At 36.3% G+C, this 23,179-nt stretch overlaps 1 protein-coding gene across 3 annotated transcripts in view; it reads left to right on the forward strand.

Moving 5' to 3' along the window:
• The window catches only part of GABRA1 (gamma-aminobutyric acid type A receptor subunit alpha1), a 40,370-nt gene extending 31,044 nt beyond the window's left edge, over positions 1 to 9,326 (forward strand). For all 3 annotated transcript variants that reach the window (XM_054842123.1, XM_054842125.1, XM_054842124.1), the window contains exons 8-10: positions 2,366 to 2,518; positions 5,142 to 5,344; positions 8,853 to 9,326. In XM_054842123.1, the coding sequence (XP_054698098.1) occupies positions 2,366 to 2,518; positions 5,142 to 5,344; positions 8,853 to 9,161 (665 nt within the window). In that variant the 3' untranslated portion in view covers positions 9,162 to 9,326. The remainder of the gene's footprint in view (positions 1 to 2,365; positions 2,519 to 5,141; positions 5,345 to 8,852) is intronic.
• Positions 9,327 to 23,179: the final 13,853 nt, after the last annotated feature.

The raw sequence follows: 23,179 nt of genomic DNA on the forward strand, positions 1-23,179 counted from the left end.
CAGAGCAGTGGAAGTATTCAAATGGGGACAAACATTCAAAACATTAAGTTAATATAGATGAAGGAGTTGTGTTACCACTTTCAAATGCTTCATATTGTGTAATACATGTAAATTAAACTTCATGGAATAAATAAAATGAAAAACAAATTTATCTGCTCAACACAGTTATTTGTAGAAGATGAGGAATTCCAAGGAAGCTAAAAAGAAATACCTTTTATCTTCTTTGGATAAGAGAATTAGAGATAAGAAAATCTAAGATGCATAAGCTACATCTTGTGCTACAACTTGTGAAAGCCCAGTAATCAGACACTATGAATATAGCAAATATTTTGCTTAAGAGCTGCTTGAAATTTTAGCTTGTATGGAATTTTATGGCTGGATTACAAACCTTTGAAAACAGAATTACAGAGGAATTGCTGGGAAGTTAGACAGCGGTCAGCAGCTCTCATGAATGTGGCTATGCTTTTCAAGTAAAGAAAGCCATAAAACGTGGGAAGCTAAAGATTCACTAAATAACTGGAGCACTTTCATGTCCTGCAGTTATTTAAATAAATCTCACCAAAGATCTACTATCGTCTAATAAATGACTGCAGTCCATTGGTACTCTGGAGACTTAAAAACATGTCTTTGCCTTGTAACTGAACTGCAGGCGTTATTCTAGGCCTATGCTTTGCCTGATTCACTCCTCGTGGCGTTACCTTTAGCTGACTTCTAGCTCAGACCTGCTGCAATGCTTAACAGATGAGAGTAATCCCTGTCTTTTTAATTGCCTTTATGCTTTGAATCTTGTTCTCATTTTCCAGAGGTTAAAAATACTTTGATAATTTAAGCAGCTAAATAAAGCTTCAGAGTACAGTGGTGTGTTCACTCTGTATTCTTAGCTTTCCATCTACAATCACTGAATTAATTCTGACATACCGTTGTGAGCATTCTATATCTGATTGCATTAAAATAGCTTCCCACGTCATATTTTAGTAGATAAAATTAAATTATTGGCTCTTCTAGCCAAGGCTGGCACCCTTCATAAGATCATAATCTCAGGTACAGAGGAAAAGAAGGTGGTTTCAGTGAAAGTTAAAGAAAGATGTGCAAAATTCAAGTAATAATGCCTGCTATTTTACTTCTGCCGGTCCTATTTTTGAAAGAAAGTTTTCCTTGTATGTCCTTTTCTTTACCTCTCAATTTAGAATTGATTCTCTTTTCCCCTTTGCTACTGTCTTTTATATTGAAACATACCAGGAGTATTGTCACATCTTATTTATAAGCTTTCCTCAGGGTTATACATCGAGCAAGATTGTTCAAATGAATGTTCTTCTAGAGTCTGAATTAAAGAAAAGGGCATTTGACATGCTCGGTGCATAAGCAGTCAATGTCTAGACATAGTTTTTCAATCCAATTTAAGCTTTTCCTGTAGAAGAGCAACTTTCTCTTTCCAACTGCCTACATTTTAAAATAGAATAACAGTCATTTCACATGTCATCTCTAATCTAGACAGAGGTTTCCATTCAGTTACATGTTCACCTGTTTCTTTCCTAAGATAATGTTTATTGTATAATAATAAGAATCAATCTTCCCAAAAAAAGGTTACAACAATAGGTTTTCCAATCTTTTGAAAACATACTGTTTTTCAAAATCCATTTTCAATTATGTAAATAATGATTTGAAAATAAGGCATTATTTGCTGTGCTCTGGCAGGCAAGATTTATAGTATTATATAAATACTTACAATTCCTTTCAATTGCAATTAGAATGCCCAGCTCATATGTTTTTGTAGCACCCAAAAAGTTAGTGCTAATGAAAATATTCTGTGTTATTCTTGCATTGTCCATTTACTTCAGGAGGGAATAATCATTTAGTGAAGTACTGAATTAGCAGAACAGGGACACTTAATCTTCAGAGTACATAAAGCACAGACAGCGGTAATGCAGACACAATCACATCAACAATTACATCTTAAGCCTGGCTCGACTGAAACACTTCTGAGTGCCTGTCTTGATTTAGTCTTTATATGATGTTGACATGTGTATATTATGGTGGGTTTCCATCTTCTAATGGAATAAGACCTTTCACAAGAGGCCTAACCAGTCACTAGTTAATGCAGACTTTCATTCACTACTCAGCAGAGATTAGAAGATGTAAATTTAATTAGCATTTCCTAGAACTGCCTAGTTTTGTATTATTAGTGGAACTTCGGAACCTGCTTTATTAGATGTTTTCTTCAGAGCTGACCCAATCTAATCTGAGGACTTTTTTTTTTTTTTTTTTTTTACGATAGGGGTGAATATAATGAAAAAATACTTCCTGTAAAGCCCTCTAATTTGTATATTTATAAAAGCTTTAATGTTCCTGTTTTTCTTGGTTTTAGGGGAATATGTTGTTATGACTACACATTTTCATTTGAAGAGAAAGATTGGTTACTTTGTCATCCAGACTTACCTGCCATGCATCATGACAGTGATACTGTCACAGGTGTCCTTCTGGCTTAACAGAGAATCCGTTCCAGCAAGAACTGTATTTGGTAAGCAAGACCTATAAACTGCTTGGCAATCATAAGCCAAATAGGTTTAAGAAATTTTATGGTAAAACTAGTTATGCATAACCCGATATTGGAGAACAGCACGAGCCTGGCCATAGCGCAGTACACAACAGTTAACACATTTCATTGTGAAGGGGTCGCAGAAGCTGATTTAAGATCCAGAGCTTTTAAACTGATTGTAAAAAGAGACCTGAAAATATCTTAAGCAATCTATTACAGTTCTACTTTCCCAAAACAATAAGTGCATGAATAAAGCATTTCTGACAACGGCAATGACATTCATGGTGAGGACTGTCAAAAAGGCTTTAATCGACGGGTGTTGGCCATTTGACATCCTTAGGCCCTTTGAAAAATCTTATTGTAAAAATCTTTTTCATCAATCCCTTTTGCAGGCTGCTGCTAAAGGTGTCCTGTTGACATCAGTGACAATTTATTGTGCTTTCACTGGTGGGTGGATGCACTCAGTGAATGCAGTAAGAAGGCAATCTAAAGGACTCCATACAGTTGGTCCCTAGTGTTTTAACCACTGCTTACAAATGCTAATCTTAAAACGAGAAGCAAACAACTAGTATATTCTTTGGAGATATTAACCAAGCCAATGTACATAGTTTAAAAAAGAATAAAAAATATCTTCAGTTAAGGAAAATGGAACTGAGATTTCTGCTATGTGACCTGGTCTTTTTTGTGATGTTCAGATGTCCCATCTGAACACCTTGGGCAGAAGGAGGTGGAAGAACACACAGCTGAGCTGGCTTTTATACTAGTTTCCCTGCCTCAGAGCACTGCAGGAGGCCATGGGCCCTCCTGCTTCGCCAAAGAGAATTTACTCATTTACACTGGACGTATCAAAGCCAGAGAGTCACAAGGCCTGATGTTGAGAAACACAGACTCTGAAACTCTTGCTGAACAAGAGCTATTTTTATTGACCTTTTCTGGCACTCTTCACAGCTGTGCTTTAGTTTCCCAGTGCCTCTGGAAATCAATCACAACTTGCATAGCCTTAGACCTCATGAATCAAGTAGCAGCTTTCTGTTGATATACAGATGTGTGTTCACAGAAGAATGGTTTAGACCACAGTATAATTAAATTTGATTTACATAATATTGTTTAAATTAACATCTAAAATTAGTTCTGAATTTTTATCATCAACTTCACTGAGAATTAACTTGGGACTTTTATGGGCCTCTGTAGTCAAAGCTATTGAGATTGTAACTATTTTACCTCTTTTTGCACATGCCATTTAAAAAAGAAATGTCAGATGATCAGTTTGAAATGCTATACTTCATCATTCCTAGATGGAGAACAAAATTTCCTAGTCTCACAATGAATACTATATAATACTGCACAATGTTCAAGCTGCTATTTTCACAGGCTCAAGAACTGACACATTTCTGAAAGTTTTCCTTTTAGAAGACTATTTACTTACTACTTATTTGGTAAATAGTCCTGTGTTTACTCCCTCAGTTGGTTTTTTTCATTTCTTAATGGCAGTGAAACAGTGTTTCAGAAAGTTTTGCATGAATGTGTATACGTACAGAAGCACAACTTACAACGTACATCTTTTAGTCCATTTAGTACCACAGATAATAAAAATTATCAATCTTGTTTTGCTACTATGCCAGAGAAACATAAGCTCCCTAAGTAATGAGTTGAAGACAAGATTAGGTTGTCTCTCAGGGAAGAGAAATTGCTTCCTCATTAGGCACTAATAATTCAAGCTCTTTACACCAGCACGTAAATACATTGTTCATTATTTGGCCTATTTTAGAGCAGTGCACATTTTCACTGACAGTGCAGCGAAGATGAACTCTCGAGACACATTCAATACATGACACTGCAGTTGTCAAGGTAACCTGTGGACGTGTGATGTGATGTAAATGTCTAGCCTGCACTGGCAGATGTTTTGTTCAAGCAGCTGCAAGCAGAGGGAGTTCAGTACAGTCCTGCTTCCTCTCTGTGCCCACTTAAGGGAAAAGGTGCATCAGCAGCGAGAAGCTCTGCTATCAGAAACGCAAATTACATTGCCTTTGTTCTTACATAAATTCTTTGCTATTTTCAGGGCATCAGTGAATAAAGGGACAGAAATCTGTAAATCCATCAACTCAAATAAATGTCATATCACATAAAGCTTAGTGCATTTGAGTATACATTCAAAGGCGCATATACCAAATAAGCTGAATGAAAACAAGTTTGTTAGTTTTCTATGCAAATATCTTAGAACCGTTGCAAGAAAGAACTAAAAATGTTAAATTGTTATATCTGTATGACAGTTCACAGTGCACGAATAAGGAACAGCAACAATGATTCTCCAAATACCAGGAAACATAAAGTAGTATCCAGTCCACATCTAATATTATTTCCATTCCAACTTTAAAAATATTATTGTATTACAACAAAGTCAAAGAATAAAGGTATAAAAGATGATTTGAAGATCCTGCAGCTTCCACAGAACTAGAAATCTGATATCCTCAGTTAGCAACTGAAGTGGGGACGTTTATGAGAATTAGCGGTGAAGACAAGGCTTTCCCATCTATTGTAACACTTGAGAAATGAAGCACAAGATATAGCCACTGATCTAAAGCCACTAAAACCGTTTGCTTTGCAGGAGTGACAACTGTCCTGACAATGACTACTCTGAGCATCAGCGCAAGGAATTCGCTCCCCAAGGTGGCCTATGCCACCGCTATGGATTGGTTTATTGCGGTGTGCTATGCCTTTGTGTTTTCTGCACTCATTGAATTTGCAACAGTGAACTACTTCACAAAGAGAGGCTACGCATGGGATGGCAAAAGCGTCGTTCCTGAAAAGGTAACGCCACTTAATATCTATCCCAGCAGATCGTACTGTGTCATGCTTGGTCACTATATGGAGGTTTTTTAGCTCATTAGAAATTCTTATTGTTTAGAACAGTAGTAATTATTCCAAAAGATTTCCTCATGTATTTGCACAGAGCATTTCTACACCTAAACAACAATTACTTAGACACTGAGTACCTGAATACTACTTCTGATATACAGGATGATATTTAATATTATTAATAATTAAAAATTTTGCTGAGATTTTGACTTGTGCAACTGAGCAGAAAGAAGAAAAATTTGTATTTTTTAAGGGAAAGCAATTAATTTTCTAGTGTTCGAGCAAGAGAAAATGCAGATGCCTCAGTATAACTGAAGGGAAAAAAAATATCTTGTGACTACTCTATTTGACAGTTTCTGATGTATATTGCTCTCTGACATGAACTTCAGGAGGACTGCTTTGTGATCATGACCAAATAAATCACTGCAGGACTTTTTCTTTCCTTTCTTTTGCCTTCTATCATTTCCCTGTTTTTTAAAAACCAGAAATATTATTTTTACTTCTTAGTCTACAGGAGAAATTGATTTGTTTTGGGGGAAGCATTGAAAGTAGCATTGGGAGTGTGCAATCCTGATCCATACCTCCCTGAACGCAATAGAGACATCGCACTCGCTCCCTCTGGTCTGGGATCAGATCCAGCCTGTAAATCACAGGTGCATCAAGAAATTGTTGAGGACATTTAAGGGATGAAAGAAAAAGTTTCCCATTTCCTATGAGTTATGTCAGCTGCTTCTGTGAGGAAGCTCATTTGGTTGGGTTTTTTTTCTGAGAGATCTTGAAAGAGAGTTTTAACTTGCCTCATTGGTTATTATGAATATTCACAGACTAGAGATTCAGCAGAATAAATATAATAAATATTTGGAGGAGTAGATGGTACTCATTGGTACACAAATATGTGGGTTTAATTCAGGAGTGTATGCCTATATATAATGTTTTTGTTGTTATTTTAGTTGCATAAGTCAGTGAGAAAACAGAAATAAAATTAGGACACTTAGACAATGACAACTAATACAAAAGTATTGTAGAACAAACGAGTGAAGTAATAAACTTACAGTAATGAGCTGCATGACTGCAGGTGAATATTGAGTTTTCAGTCACTGATGATACTTTCATTGAAAATCATTTGTTCGAATCTTTGTTGTGCTCCTATCTTCATGATATCTGTTGTAAAAAATGAGCTGTATTAATAGAACAAAATCCTTAAATGTTAATTATTGCCTTGTTAATATAACTTATCTTGTAACACAGTTGTTATGATCAGCCATTCCATTAGTTTCAAAGAAAACCACATTTTCAGAAAAAAACACACCAATATAAGCAAAATATTCAAACACTATTTAAAACATTGGAAGTTTTATGGCTTTGCATTCCTCAACAGGTAAGGGTCTTCACATGTCATTTGATGTAAGTCAGCAAAGACATACCAGTACCTGGTAGAGTGCATTATCTGCAGACATAAGGAGAGGCAAGCAAGGCAAACTAATGGTGAACAGAGCATCGCAGCTTAATAAAATTTAGAACTCTAATTAGCTGTCATATTACTTTTTCATGAAGTTGAATTTGACATGAAATATTAAGACCCTGACTGCTGTCAGGACTTTCTGTGGGTCAGATTGCTCGTAACATTTAAATCTATAGAAAGGGTCTCCTCTGAGACTTCTGTGAAGTGGTTCTTTGCCTGGTGGATTTATTGCTGCTCACTAGACTACCTGGCCGAGAAGGAAACAGGACTGGCTTCATACTCGGCAAGCATGCTAGCAGCCGTCCTGCTCAGGAGGAAAAGAATGGGCAGACAACTAAAAAAACATCTGACATCACCTTTTTTTCTTTTCCAAGTATTTTTTTTTTAACTTGTTTGTTCCACCTACTCAGCAGAAATATTCTAAGACAATTTGAAGCTCTTTCTGAGCCTCAAGCTAAGCTGAATATTATTGTCATGAAATAAAGAGTATCTACATCAGAGTCATCATGTGAATCCCCTTTTTACTAAGTAGCAGAAATACAACATTTCAGCCTTCATTTCCTTCCTGCGTGAGGCTCCAAGCCATCCTTCCACAAGCCTCTCCAGTTGCCCTGATGCTTTTGTGGCTTTCCTCACACTCCCAAGCGCCTGCAGGAGCCTGTCTGCTCCCTGAAACGTTCACCTCTTGAACAAGAACTTTTTACCAAAGCCCTCGTGCTGGGTGGTCTATACAGCTATTAATCTATACCTGATCTGTCATAAAAGTACTCTGACTACTTTAAAAAATATTGCCTCTGTGGAACAGCTGCTTCTTGAAAACAGAATTATATTTGCTCTTGTGAAATGACATAATAGATCACATTCTGCTGATATTTTTTCTTTAGCCATATCCTTTTTTTCTTTTTCCTTCTAAGGATAAAGCAGATAACATTTGCCTGTTCTTTTTGTGGCAAATACTGCCTAAAGATTTTCTACGCTCTTGGGATTCTTTTGTTATGTGTGTTTTTCTCATGATCAGAGGAACTTGGAGCAAATTGATGCTTTTCTTTACACCTCCTTAACAACTCACTATGTCTCTCTTCTATGTTTATCCTTGTGCAGTAGCTGGAGGAAGGGTTTGGACTGTCTGCGACAAGGACAGTTGAATTCTACCTAGTAACCCCAGATGTCAAAATTTAAGTTTTTTCCAACAAGTAGATCCCATAAGTAGAATACTAGAAAACATAAGGACCCAGGGGAAAAAAATCTAGATATTCTTTCTGATCAATAAGTTCTTCTCCACTGAACAATTTTCAATACATTCTTGCTTTAGCAATATAGGTAGGTGGATGCAAAAATCATACACCTATTTAAGTCCCTGTATGTGGAATGACATTTCAGCCATTATGATCCAATTGTAACATGCAGACAAAACCATTAAGTTTCTATTCCATAATACAAATGCTTTTGGTGTAAATCGCTAGCAAATAGAATACTGGCAGCTTTGCATTTTATTAAATGGTCTACTCTTTTAGTGCACGGTCACATGATATTTTATTGTATACTTCTATGTATGAACTGCATTAGAATGCATCATATAACATTATTTGCCTTAATATTGGAAAGCTACATTAAGATATTCAGTGTCTCAAACTCTTTGTCCTGGTCGAGGAGCACAGTTGATTAAGGCAATATTGAATTATGAGTGGTTTGTCACTGTCGATTTCCATTAAAGGTAATTTTGTCGGTCAGTGAACCTAGCTATCAGTATAAGTCCTCGTTAGAGTTTATCCATCATCTAGTTTGGTTTAACTAATACAAGTAACACAGATGGGTGATTTTTTCTTTGTCTTCACCTAAATATTTTGCATGAGTCATGTATCCAGACACTAACTTCTTTCTCACAGCTTATTACAATTTGTGGTATAAATTTGATTAATTGCAAAATTTTATGGTGCTTTTTCATGATCTTATCTGTTGAGAAGATAGTGAGAATAAAACATCTTCTTCTTTCTTCAGCCAAAGAAAGTGAAGGATCCTCTCATTAAGAAAAATAACACGTACACAGCTGCAGCTACGAGCTACACCCCTAACATTGCAAGGGACCCTGGGCTGGCAACCATTGCTAAAAGTGCAACGATTGAGCCCAAAGAAGTTAAGCCAGAAACAAAACCGGCAGAACCCAAGAAAACTTTTAACAGCGTCAGTAAAATTGATCGACTATCAAGAATAGCCTTCCCGTTGCTTTTTGGAATCTTTAACTTAGTCTATTGGGCTACATATTTAAACCGGGAGCCCCAGTTAAAAGCTCCAACCCCACATCAATAACCTCATTTATTCGTATAGTTCTGTTTTGTCTTTTGCTCTGGGAATTGCTTCCCGTTTTCACATACAGTAATTCCCATTTGCTTCATTGCCTCTGTCTTAAAGAAAATAAAGATTTCTTTATTTAACAAAAGGTAAATTATATCTGTATATTTAAAAAAAAACAAACAACTGTGTGCGAGGGAGAGAACATTACAAGTTAAATACTTTGGAAAAGTGATTCTGAAAATGGGAAAGAAAGAATTGTGGAGTAATAAAAAAAAGGAAACCATTTATAGATAGCTTAGTACTCAATGTCCCCCAAAGGTATTGTATATGTACATGAAAAAGATATTTTTATTCAAAGGATTGTGGGGAGTGGGAAAATATTCTTTATGACGTTCCTGATTCACATACTATACCGTACCATTTAGTCAGCCACTGTTTGTAATCTTTGCAAGAATATAAAGCTTTCAATTTGCTGAATTCCATAAAATATGCTATTTTCCTGATCCCTCTTCTCTTCTATACTCCAAACCACCTGACTTATAATGTTAAATGGTCTTTAAAGAAAAAGGAAATCTACTCACTCTAGGTACAATTTGTCACTGTATAGCACATAAGATCTAATGGTAACAAATGCTTTAATCTGCTGTCTTACTGCAGTCGTATTCTAAGCATTAAGTTGTCACTAGACTAGATTTAAAACAAGGTGCACAATCAAGTGCAGATCCCCAAGTTCCCTCTATCACATGTGTAATCCAAACAATTCCTGGATGCTTTTACAGATAGCTTTTACTCATCACTATGTTTTAGAGAGTTAAAAGAAATAACAAAAAACCAACAATTTTTGCAAGCTCTAGATATGTTGAATGTATTCTTTTATAAAATGATACATTAAAAAGAAGCTTTAGACTGAGATTTATGGATAGCAGAAAGACAAAATATAGTATTTAAATAATATATGTAAATATGCAGCATGAGATTGTACATTTTTTTACTTTTTTAAAGTTGTGTTCTTAAAACATTGTGTAGGATTCACCTCTTAGCTCTTAATATGTTGTTAAATGCTCAGTAAAACATATTTAGAGCCTGAATAAAAACACAAAAATCAGTGGTACTGGAAAGCCTAAAAAATTAATACGCAGAAAGTGCTTGGAATTAATTCCATTTGTAAAGTGGTTAAGTGTACAGTAGCTTGCAATTTGACAATGTCATCCAATGTATACTATTAGATTAATGACTGGTCTGCTCAGGTCATGCATAAATACTAAAGTATGGGATTATATTTGGTAGGTAAAATGGTGAAATATTTGTTAAGACAGAAGTTCATCTGTATATTACTGCTATATTTGCTGATACATAACTGTTACAATAAGTGATGTAATATATGTAGCATTAAATACAAAAAAGTCATACATAAAAGAATGTACAGGAAAATAGATTTTATTGAGTAAACTTACTACATTTCATTTTTACTGTAGCAATATATTTGTAGGAACAATATGTAAGGGCTTTAAATACAAGACGTCCATTTTGCAGGTATTGTGCTCCCTTTAAAAAAAAATCTAGTCAGTAGCAGTACTGCTGATTCTTAGAAATAAAATTTTAGATGAAGATTTTTCAAAGAGATGGGAAGAATGGTGCATATTTGGAAGCATCAATTAAAAAACCCATAATATATGGTATTGAATGAATTCTAAAACAATGCTACATGAGCCTCTGGAGAAACAGATACTGAGAGTCAAATTTCATAGGCAATGTTTTCTAAACTCTTTATCAATAAATCAAAAAGTTGACATTCTCTACAAAAGGAAATAGTTAATGTTTTATTTAGAGAAGGTTTTTTTTTTTTTTTTTAAATAATGCTTCATTGTCTAACATTTAGTCCTGTCTAAACTTGATAAGTTATTTGATTGGAGCTTATTAAAAGGGGATGTTTCATCTTCTGGTATCATGTGTAGATATATGTATAGAAAAAAAATAAACTATGGCTCTTTAACTTCTGTGTACTTGTTTATCTTGTTATTTTTGGCGTTAATCTAGTGTGTTCATTTAGGGCATTTTATCTTTCTAGCAATTCATAGCTACCTTTTGGTCTGCATTTTGCACATTAGATGTGAATATTACTTAACTAGTCTGCTTTTTGCTATGCAATGATTGCATTATATCACCTCTTAGTTAGTCTATGCCAATAGTATTATACTGTATAAACTTGATTGCACAGTTTATCAAAGACAAGGTATTCTCTATGTAGCTTTTTTACAATGCTTTGCTAAACCATGTAATAATAGTAAGTCTTCCTTGAAAATAACGATACACTCTTATAGAGGACAGTTTCTGTTTACTCCTGGGATAATTTTAAAAAGATGACATTGAATGTTTATTGCACCTCAGTGCAGTGATGTGGCAATAAAACCTAAATCTAATAGAGGTTGTTTATGGCAGAAGCATGTATTGCTTTACAGAGTTTAGCAAAAGCTCTTTATTTTATGTCAGACTGTAATTCTATTATAATAATAAAGCTAAAAATGTTCAATAATGAAAGTGAATGTTTTACTTTGGTTTTCTTTAGTTACTGCCTTTTATGACACATTGCTTGATAAACTGCTATTCATTCAAAAACTTAGTTTCTGTGGCTATAGTAACGAACACAGTTTTAATAGATGTAATTTTCTGTCCAGTGTTTTCCAGGGACAAATATAATGACAGGAGTGTTTCTGAATCTGATTTGACATTCAAAAAAAGATAGTTCAGTCTGTACAATGTATATTCAGTAAAGCAATTAATTGAATCAGACGAACAATTGTTAAGGTTTAGTACCACAACAATGAACATGATATAGGGTAGGAACAGAATAAAATGCATTGTCTCCCAGATAAAATGGCAGATAAACCAGAGAGAGAGTAAAAATGTGGGTATTTATGTTATAGATTTCACTGTTTAAATTAAATGCAGAGATCTAAGAAAGACTGTTAGAAAAAAACCTCAGGCTAAAATAATATTTCTTCACTTATTTAATAAGCTGTAGGGATAGCATTCAAACAAGCATATGCATAGGTTGAAAATTTTAATTCTCAGCTCTTCATTCTTTCCCACATAGAAAAATAGAGAGAGAGGAAAAGTCATTCCAGTGCATACAGCCCTCAGATTTTCTTGGAAAAGTTCCTGGAAAGCAAGGCTCATGCTCTTATGTAGGGGGAGACAACCAATTGCAGGTATATAGTTTTAGAGGATCGAAAGCAGGAGAGGCTGATATAAGTGTATATGTATAATAATATTCATAGTGTTCTTAAGCACGAGTCCTCCAGAAAGATTCTTCAAAATGGAAGGAAAGATTGTGTCAATACAGACTCAGATTCCATTAACTCATTACGCTTTCCTCCACTTTGAATAAGAATAATGCAGTCTGAATCCCTGTTCCTTGCCTTCTACTACTAACTCCACGGAGACGAATCCCTGTGGAAACCCACACAGGATCTTCTGGAGGAGCATGGTAAAGAAAGTGGCAAGTGACACTGTTTGAACACCCACCTCCTGTGTTCACATGCCAGATGCAGAGCATACACAGGGATTCTCACATATCCTTTGTAACTGCTCAGACGTTTTTAGGCAGAATTTTACTCGAGTAAAATGAGTGAAAATGTCTAGATGCAACTAGACATTTGACTCAGAGAAAAATATATAGCACTATTCAGCTTCACGGAGTGGAAGAACAGCCTCGTCAGATGACAGATTCACAGCCACCAGACAGTCCAGCATGATACCCTGACATGGCATTGCTGTGTTTGCTCTGATACGACATCAGGAAGGCAAACTCCACCAGTTTTTCTTGGATCTTCCCTAGAAGCTACTGCAGGACTTTCTTAATGACCAAGAACTTCTTTTACAACACTAACAACTTTCTTAATGATACTCTTTCTCTGGACTGACTGCGTGAGACCTGAAAAAAACAATTTTCTATCTCCTATTTTTCACCACTATGGTAAATAATAAAAGCTTATGAAACATCCTAATGGCTAAAAAATGGGGCACACATGCTTCAGGGAGCAAACGATAAGAGAATCTCTTTCAGCCTGTGCTTTGTATCTGAATGACTGTCCAAATAAATACATGTGACTGGAGAAAGTCAAACTTTTTCTTAGAGGCTGTAAAAATATCAGTCATACTTGAGAAGATAAAAACTGAAGATCTCTCCAGACTTTCTATAGCAGATCCACAGAAAAAAAAAATTAATCCTCCTGCTATGCATAAACATGGCATAGCTTAAGTAAAAATGTGTTTGCAGTCTTAGCTCATGAATTTTTCAAGTCAAGTGTATTATCAGTTTGTCAAGCTGTCGCTGTCATGTTACATCTGATTACAAACTATGTCAAATACAACGAGAGAGGTAAAAGCCTTGAAACGACAAGTTTCTATAGGCTCGTTCATTCTGGCTATAGGCACATCCAAACAGGCAGGATGACTTCACAGCTGCTGATAAACTCATTTGATTAAACTGCTTCATGGCATTTGAAGATGCACTTGCAGCACAGCCGTTACACATATTTCACCCAAAGACTAGAGACGTTTCCCCTCAAAAACCTGCAGACAGACAAATCGACCAACAAAGGGCACTGTTTTTCTGAACATGCTGTCAATGGAGGAAAGATGTAGTTGCTGAACTCTTTTTCCAATCAAGGACATTTGAATGCAAACAGATATGATGAATTTCTTTCCAAATGTCCTCATATATGAAGTATTTAATTAACCTCAAGTCGTACAAGCCTAAGGATCTGAACGAGGCCTGTGATGCTAAATTTGTTTAGAAGTGGTTTCCTAATGGCTGCTCAAAATGCACTCTCTTGCTACATGATAATTTTACATGTATGCATCATCTGCTTAATACCAGGGACTAAAGTGCTGCATAGGAAAAAAATAATTTAGCTGCTATGGGATTAATGCAAATTTCTTTTAAAAAACCTACATACTTAGAGCTCCTATTCCATTACTGCCCATAGCAGGAGAACCACACTTCTAAACAAGCAGTATGTAAGCTTCTAGGATTACTCTCCATTGTAGTGATATTTATTAATGCAACAAATTTACTGCGAGGATATGAAAAATTCCAGAAAAAATTAAACAGCAGAAAAATTTTTATGGTCATCTAAAACCAAAAATAAAACCTAGTGAAGCTACAATAAAAAGGTCTTTCTCTTAAATTGAATTACTTTTTAATGAAATACCTTATAAAAACAGAAAAGTGGATTTAAGCCAAGAATCTTTTAAATGAATACACCTTTTGAATAAGATAAAAAGCCAATAGGGGCCACAGTAAAAATCTCTGCCAATTGTTAGGACCTGCTGTAGGGACATAAATTTAAGAAAGAAAAATAAAATTTATCAATTAAACATAATCAACTAAATTAAGAGGCCATCTCCTTTTTGGACAAAATTGTTAATTTCAATAGCTCCAGAAGGCATTTTAGACAGCGGTTTTGCTTTGATTTTGTTTTTCTTCAAAACCCCATGAAATTCAACTTTACATCTTTTTCCTGTCTGAGGGGCTACGGCAGGCATGAAGACGTGAGGAACACAGTTCTCAAAGGTTATGGTGCATATCAGGAAATAACAGCATGGGAGTCTTAGATCAAACATTAGTTTACATATGGCAATATAAAATATTTTTGTAACTACACATGATGCTCAGCTAAGCCTCATGGACAAGACAAAATAATATGCAGATTAATGTAAAACTTCGTGGGCTTGATAAGATTTTATTTCTTCATTTATGTGAAACAGCTAAATCAAATTTTAAAGAAAACTGCTACATACAGCTATTCAGAAGACAATACCTAATGTCAATCAATCTGCTGATTTCTGCACATTTCTATCATCTCCTCCCTAGATTGCCTCATCAGCGCTTGATCTGTAAGGAACTGGGCTAATTTAGACCAAGGAAAATGGGGCCTTGGGTCATTAGGGCCTTCACCAGCTTGTTTGTGACTACCCTCTCTCCTATCTTGTCTGTGGGGAGGTTAAGAAAACATAAAGGAAGTAACTAGAGCAACACATCCCATTCCAATGGTTTAAAAGGACACAGGGTGTATTATTAGAGTAATATATGTCCTGATATAATGTTTAGGTGGCCGCAAACCCAGAATTTTCACACCTGAGTAGATATCGATATGTAATCTCCTCCCCCAAAAGATTAGCCAGATTCCCAGAGAAGGCAAATATTTTTGCAGTTCCATGTGATACTTCCAGAAGATCCCAGCCATGATTAGGAGCTTTTTAAGAATGGATAGTAGTGTTCTGGTCATTGAGTTACTGAATCTCAATGGCTGTGTTCATTTGTAAGTGACTCTAACCTAGGCCGCCTTTTCCAGCAAAGGCGGCAGGGCTGACAATGTCCACTTACATTTAATAGTTTTTGAAGAGAAAGAGATTTTGTTTGCAACTCCCCAAAAGTATAAAAATTGAGAAAATTAATTTTAAGAACAGTGAGAAAGAAGAAAAAGATCATTATGGATAATATAGAGAACTAGTAAACCAGAAAGTTCACTTTCAGATATATATCACAGCTTTGGTCCTGACAATTAACTATCCATCAGCCACCACCCACCCCCAGACAGCATTGGCTTTCTCCTAGCAAATAACTTAATAAAACAACAAAAACCCTTTCAAGTGGATACAAGCAGAATTAACCAAGCGCTTGATGCTTTTGAAAACCTCACCCAATATGTCTAGCCATGCATAGAATGACTTTTAAAAGCATACTGGTGATGGTAAAAAAATAATTATAATGGAAAGCGAGAAAAAGATCATTAGATTTTGCAGCAAGTTCTGCTAACAAAATTTTCTGAGTCTGGATTTTGCCAGAGCATGAGTCTAGAAATCTTATTCTTGCAGACACATGAGCAGTGCCACAAATACTTAAGTGGTAACCCACATGAACATGGATTTCACGTCTTTGAAAGACAAAAAGAAGTCCTGGTTATATTCACACTGCTGCAAAGGTTTTTCTTAATTATATAATAGATCTTGAAATTTTTATTGAGGGTTGTCATAGATCTGCATGGAGCCATTGATCAGACAAATTAGAGACACAAATTAATTATTATCTTCCCGTATTAGGCCTTAGTAATGGCAGTAAAAATAACACTTCAAGTAACTCAATTCTGTGAAGTATTTCTGTCCAATTATTCTAGAACTGACATCATTTATCTTTCATTACAACTTTTTTTTTCTAAATATCATCCTTGGTTAATTGCAAAGTAATAGATATAAAAAGCCAGAATACTAATTTTGTTACAGCCTTAGGTTCAAAGGGAATAAGCAAGCTTCAAGAAATATGACCATATATCTAAAGAAAAGCAGTTTTATCTGGCTACCGCAAGAAGTAAATGGAAAGAAGTCTATAAATAAACATGATTCATTTATTTATAAATGTCTAAAGATAAGAAATAATAATTCTCTGGTGTAGCACAAGCTGACATATTTATTACTAAACATAGTGTACTTAACAACAAGAGTTGTAAGACAACAGGCTGTTTTACTACTGCCTCTTAATGGGAATTACATGAATAATGAGTCTCAGGAGGCACTTACCAGTGATAAAGGTAAATATTGGCTCTAAAAAACGTCAGACAAGCTATTATACCTCTGTATTGCAAGCAAGCTATACAGATTATTAGCTATTATTTTGTTTTATTATATCTAGTATTTAATAGCTGGGAATGCATGTTTAAAAGATAAAAAGACTAAAGATATTGGAAGATATGGTCAGTACAAATGGCAAGTAATCATCCATTTCTCTTCACATCCTTACTGTGGCTGGATGGTGTGCATCAGTAAAGTAAAGAAAACTGGCTTCAAGGTCAGTGCAGTGAAGGACCTTGAACAGAAACCTACACAGCAGAATGTGAATTGTAATGCATCACGTCCCCTATCCCAGATCAAAAATATATCTTGCTTCTACTATTACTAGTTTCTATATAGTGACAGGGAAGACCTTGCCTGAGATTTCAGCTCTGCTACTTAAGGCATTAGGCAAAGAGTGCCAGAACTTGCATAGTCAGAAAGGACACACTGTTCTCATCAGCGTACATGTAGAAAGATAAGGACAGAAGGAAACTTTGCCTGCATAACACCAGAAGGAATTGAAGGCACAAAGGCTGTAAAGTCGGAGGTGAAGCAGCTTAACGCAGGCTAGAGGAGGTTGGCAAGCAGTGAACGTGTGCATCTGTATGACAGGGGAGGAGGTAATGCCACAGCTGCCAATTCACGACTCCTGGTCAGGCCAGGGCTTTGGCGGGAGCCAGGACCTGCGTGCCCAAGCAGCCTGGGCAACGTTCCTCTGCCCGCTGCACCAAACGGCTTCCCCTGACAGGTCCTTGCCAAGGCCCAAACAGGGGTCCCTGCAGGAGTGGCCTGCCACAGGTTGCTGGGGAAAATCCTAAGCCCTAGTGTGGGGCTGTGTCTGTGGTCCCCTCAGAAGGGACGCTGTGGCACCATCAAACAAGAAAGTTGAAGAGGGCTGCAGAAGGTTGTCCCTTGTTCACTCTTTGCTCCAAAGGGGGACCAACGGTCCTCACAGAAATCATTCCCTAAGATGGAAATTTTCTTATTAAATGCATACGGTATTAATTTGATAATTTCCACAGTTAATGTGTTTCAGAAAGGCAAAGAAACCTTTAACATTGGATGTACGCTGAGATCACTTCACTTTCAAAGAAACTCAGACTCCCACAGGTGAAAAAAAGGGCAGACCAGACCGCAACTGGTTGGTAACAATAACTCATGATGTCTGGGATTTATGAAACCGCTCATCTAAACATAGCTTTCTGTCCCCTTTTGCACAACCAAAAGAAAAATATTCACCATGGTCACAGCACCGTAACTCAGGTGACATAATCCAATGGCTTAGCTGTAGTTTAACTCTCCAAGTACCTAAACTACTGAGTCTTTTTCTGGGTGAATATAAGTCACTTTTGCCATAAATGCATTGCTTCATTGGTGAAATGGTGATAATGATGCTGATCTGCTTACAAATGCTCTGAATTCATATTTTCCTCTTTAAATGAATGAAGGTTAAGAGGAAGAATTATCTTGCTGTTCACTGGGTTTGAAGAAATCAGGCAAGGGTCCACTCTGCTGTCTCAGACTTCTCATACGACCTTTAGATTCTGGTGATAAAAAATGTCACGTATCCGCTAGGTATTGCTACTAGCTATAACAGCAGCTAGAATCTGTGGTGAGTGATTAGGACTTCTCAGCAATGACTGTTGTACAAAGAGGTGAGAGGCAGATGATTAGAAAAAAGGAGGAAAAGATGAAAATCTCACCACAGTAATGGTTATGTTTATGTATATTAGAAGTCTCAGCAGTGGAATGTGCTATTGATAGCCAAAATTCTAGCCTGTACTAGACAATAGCGTACAAGAATATTGTGGCTAAGGCAGTTTTAAAAAAGAATTTTAAATAAAACAAGAATAAATTTCATGGAGAATTTTTTTTATCCCAGCATGTTTCTAATAAAAATCTTAGTTTTTTTTTTTTTTTTTTGAGATAAATGGTTCTCACAGTCTATGAAATTCTTAGCAGAAGTCTAAAAGATGTTCAAAACAACTTTGGGTTCTGTACTTACAGACTAGATGTATTCCCTCTCTTGCAGGGGATTTCTTCATAAAGAAGAAAGTTTCCTAAGTTTGAACAGCCTCTGTGGTGACTGATTCCCAGCTGTAATACATTTCTAAAGAACCGTCTCAACTCTCTCCCAACTCATGAAGCTGTCACTTCTGATGTCCCAGAAATCACCAGTCTGACTTACATTTCTTCTGCCACTCATGCCACTGCTAGCCGGTGCAGTGCAATAGGTCAAGGGGCATAGTTGTAAAGATATGCCAAGAAGAGGAAAATCAATTTTGAAGCCCAAAAGGCAGAACTACTGATGCAGAAGATTACTAAATCCAACCAGTTGTCTTATGGCACTTGCATCTTCCAAGGAGGACACTATGAGGCTGCTATTCAGTAAATATGAAGTAAGGTCTTATGGCGAGTCAGAAAGAATAAGATTTTTTTCCCAATTGCTCCTAATTGCTATTTGCTTGGTGGAAAAAAGGTAGAGTGTACATCTGTGTAAAATACATTAAAAATAATTCTATGTCTAACATTACAGAAGGAGTGCAAACCTGCTGACCCTTAGACAAATTTGCATCAGCTCTGGGACTCTGCCAAGGGCAGAATGTCCTTGGGGAAAAATAACTATGTCTTAAATACATATATTTAAAGGTTAAATTATGGGATAATGAGGGGGATCTCTCAACCCTAATGAAACATTCCTAAACCTCTAATCAAATTAGTAAAATGCTAATAATAATTTTTAAAAAATGTAGATATATTTATACACACACATGAGTTTTCTCCCCAACTTCAAGCAGTTGTTCTTTCTGCCACAGCTGCAGTGTTAATTTGCACTTAAACTTTGTTGTCTAGTCATCTAATACAATAGGCTTCATGTAGAGGATGACATATTACGTAATTTCCTGAGAAGTGCGAACAGTGCCACAAATCCTCCTAAACTTTGTGGAAATCAATGGAAAGTTTTGGATTCGGCATCCACTTGAATTTTACCTTCCTTTTTTCTAAAAGCAGTGAAGTGTATTAGAAGCTCAGGTACAACATCCCACTCAGTGCCTGCACCATCTGCCAAGATGGTGAGTTTTGACTTATTAAATTCAGTGTAAGTCTATTTATTAAGTTCCTTTCATAGACTTCAATGGTGAACCAGATCACATAATCTGAAAACTACCTTTATTTGCCTCACTGTAATTATTAGCATTTTGATAACAAAGTACAAGATCCTCTAAAAGTAATTTTTCTGACATGGTGTTTATTCTTGTTTAGTACATTTAAATATCTTCAGTGCCTGAAAACCACTTGCTTGAGTATGACTGCTCAGTGCCACTGAGACACAGGCATGACAACCCCTGTCACCAGCGTGCCTTCCAACCCCATTTCACCTTCCCAGCTGGAGTACACCTCTGATCTGCTGTGAATGCATTTGGCTGAAAATAAGCTGTGAGCTTCAGCACAGCTGGGGTGAATCAATCTCTATATTGTGTCCTGAGCTGTAACCACAATTTCAAATGAGCCAGAGTGAGCACCCCATGAGTGATGCACATCTCAGTAACCCCCAAAACTTTGTTCCAATTTCCCATGGAGAAAAATGGTGAGCTATTCAAATGTATGAATCACAATGATGTACCTAACCTGGAAGTCTGATTCTAAATGGATATTTCAACTTGTGATGGATGCAGAGCTCTTCATTCTGCTCTGCTACACTCATTTGACATCTTTTCTTCCCCCTTTCTCCACAAAGTAACTGTCTTATTATATGGATGTACTTGGTTTGATGGTCTTGGGGTTTTCTACAAACCTGGTTTTTGAGCTGTGTTTACCTAGACAGAGTCATCACTTGAACTAGGAAAATTAAGGTGGCTAAACGTGATGACCGGGCACATGACGGCCAGATGTCTCTTCCTTAACTGTGGTTAGCCACTGAAGTGTGGGTGCCTAAACAAGTTTGGGTCTTGGACCATGTAGGCTGAAATATATCGACTTTTCACTCTCAACATATCTTGTTAAAATAATAAATCATGGGAACACATTTCTGTGTGATATTAACAGAACATTTGAGCTAGAATTTCCTTGCAGATTCCCTCTATTTTGCTAAACAATCAATTACCTGCTTTTGTTTTACTCTTGCTTTTGCCAAGACTTGTTAGGGCTAGATATAGGGAATAGACTCGGGACAAAAGTGAGATGACAGATTGTTTTGTGCCACAAGGGACTGTAGAATAGAAAAACACAAATATCTTGTGGAAAGATTCAATGGCTGCAGGCAACCTATGTCAGGATTAGAGACCAGTAGTCCTGGGACAGCAGTGCCCCAGAGCTGTGACTTCTAACAACTGTATATAGCCTAAATGCCCCCCTCCCCCTGTTTAGTCATCTCTGATCTAATCAAAGTAGACAGTAAAACATGTAGGAATAACCAAGTAGGTGCTGCTCTTCTGCTCATTCTGAGCACCTTATCCCAAACTAACACTGTGCCTTTGGACTTGACAAAAAATTAGATTTTTAGATGTTATGTTACTCTCTGTAAGATGATGTGACACATCACCAAACTGGATCTTTGGCATGAGTACTACCCCTCTCTTTTTTTTTTATATATATATATATATAGTTTTCCTCCATATGGTAAATTTTACTTGTACTCAAGAAATGGAAGACAAGGGAGGGGAAGATCATGGCTTTTGCTTTGATTATACTGGGAAATTACCCCAGGTTTAACAGTTTATAGTCACCCCTGTAAGTATCATTCCTTCTACAAGCATCCAGCAAGAGAAGCAGTAACTTGCAAAAATAAGGAGTGGGAAGGGAGATAAGGGTGCTTTCAGTTTCACTGAGTGAAATATCTCAGAAAAACAATGTTTATATTTGTCTCTTTTGAGATCTAGCAATGCTAACATCACTCGCTGTAAAGAAAGCGGTAATTGGATACCTCTCATTGATCATGATTTACAGTTGTTGGTGCTGTTTAAGGTCTGGAAATGGTAAGCTATTTAGTATTATAACAAAGGATAAGAAAAAAGAGATTTCTGACTAGATCTTTTAGACTGGTTTCTTTTTCCTAGTGCATTAAATGAGTTTGCCCTTAATGAGCATTGAACAAATACTGGAATTTACCTTTATTAGATAATACTTAATGAACAGGTACTTTGAGCATCAAGCTTCTTGGAGTCCAAGTCTTTACATGTCAATAACGTACCGTTTGAGAAACCTGAATTAGGAATATCTATGTACCATTGCTCTAGTCTAAATCAAGTACAATATAAGACTGTGAGCTATCAGTATAAAAATAGCCTGTTAAATACTGAAATATAAAATTTCACTGGCTGTGCTCATAAGTTTTTTTCTGAAGATTTTAAAAGATACAGATGTACTTTATTTTGAGCAATATATTCTCAAGAATTGTGATGAGAAATTGTAGGAATTTTATTTCAAAGTGAATAAAGGATATAAGATGCTATGAAAAGAAGTGTGGAAGTCTAAATATGATGACTAAAATGCAAGGTTGATAATGTAGTAATATTATTAACGTGGTATCAAGTGATTCACAGGAAATAAATAGCTGACTTAAAAAATCCTGCTCAACTTCCATGAGTTAATACAATTTATTATGACTGTTAGGTATATTCTGCTATATAAAAAATTCTCACATCTGCAGTCTGTCTGGTGTTTTATACTGAATAGTATAAAAAGTGTATTATGTACAAAAGACAAAGATAAGCAGCGAGGCCTGCCAAGGGAAAAAAAAAAGCAGCACAGTACTGGATTTCAGAGATTTGGCGGGAAAGGAGAAACGTACTAAGTGAAAAAAGCCCCCCTGCCATGTGCAAGAAAAGGAAGACTCAAAGAGGCTGCAGCAGAAAGAGGGAACAAACTCCCATCCCTCAATAAAAAGATTTGAGGATGTTCATGGGACATTCCAGGACTTTACTATTTAGCTGTTATTTGTATGCCTTCATTTTTGGTTCATGTTGAGAAACCAAGATCTAAGTATTGATTTCATCTAAGTCATCAGGCCCCTCTCCAGCTTCACCATAAAACTTTTGTTATTGTAGTAATTAAGCCAACATACATGTAATTCAAAATTGATTTAATTCCTGATTTATTTGGAGGAAAGACATCTGGAAAAAAGAAAAACATTCCTGCACCTTAAGGTAATTGCCACTATCATCTCCTACCTGGCCAAAAGATCTGATGAGAAACTGCAGTCCTAACTAGGAAAATCAGTTTGAACCATCCAACTTTAGACCTGCATTCAGAGTTGGAAATTATGTGGGTTATAGCTATGGGCTTTTGGCACTTCAGCATCGCACAGAGATTTGTATAATTTGATACAGTTTGCAGGTTGTGAGTATGATGCTGAGTCATGTGTGAAAAAAGTGCATGCTGGAATCAGGCTGGGATACAAGTGAAAGGTTTTTAGCGAA

This window comes from Grus americana, chromosome 14 (assembly GCF_028858705.1).
Source record: "Grus americana isolate bGruAme1 chromosome 14, bGruAme1.mat, whole genome shotgun sequence".
In the NCBI taxonomy this organism is placed as follows: Eukaryota; Metazoa; Chordata; class Aves; order Gruiformes; family Gruidae; genus Grus; species Grus americana.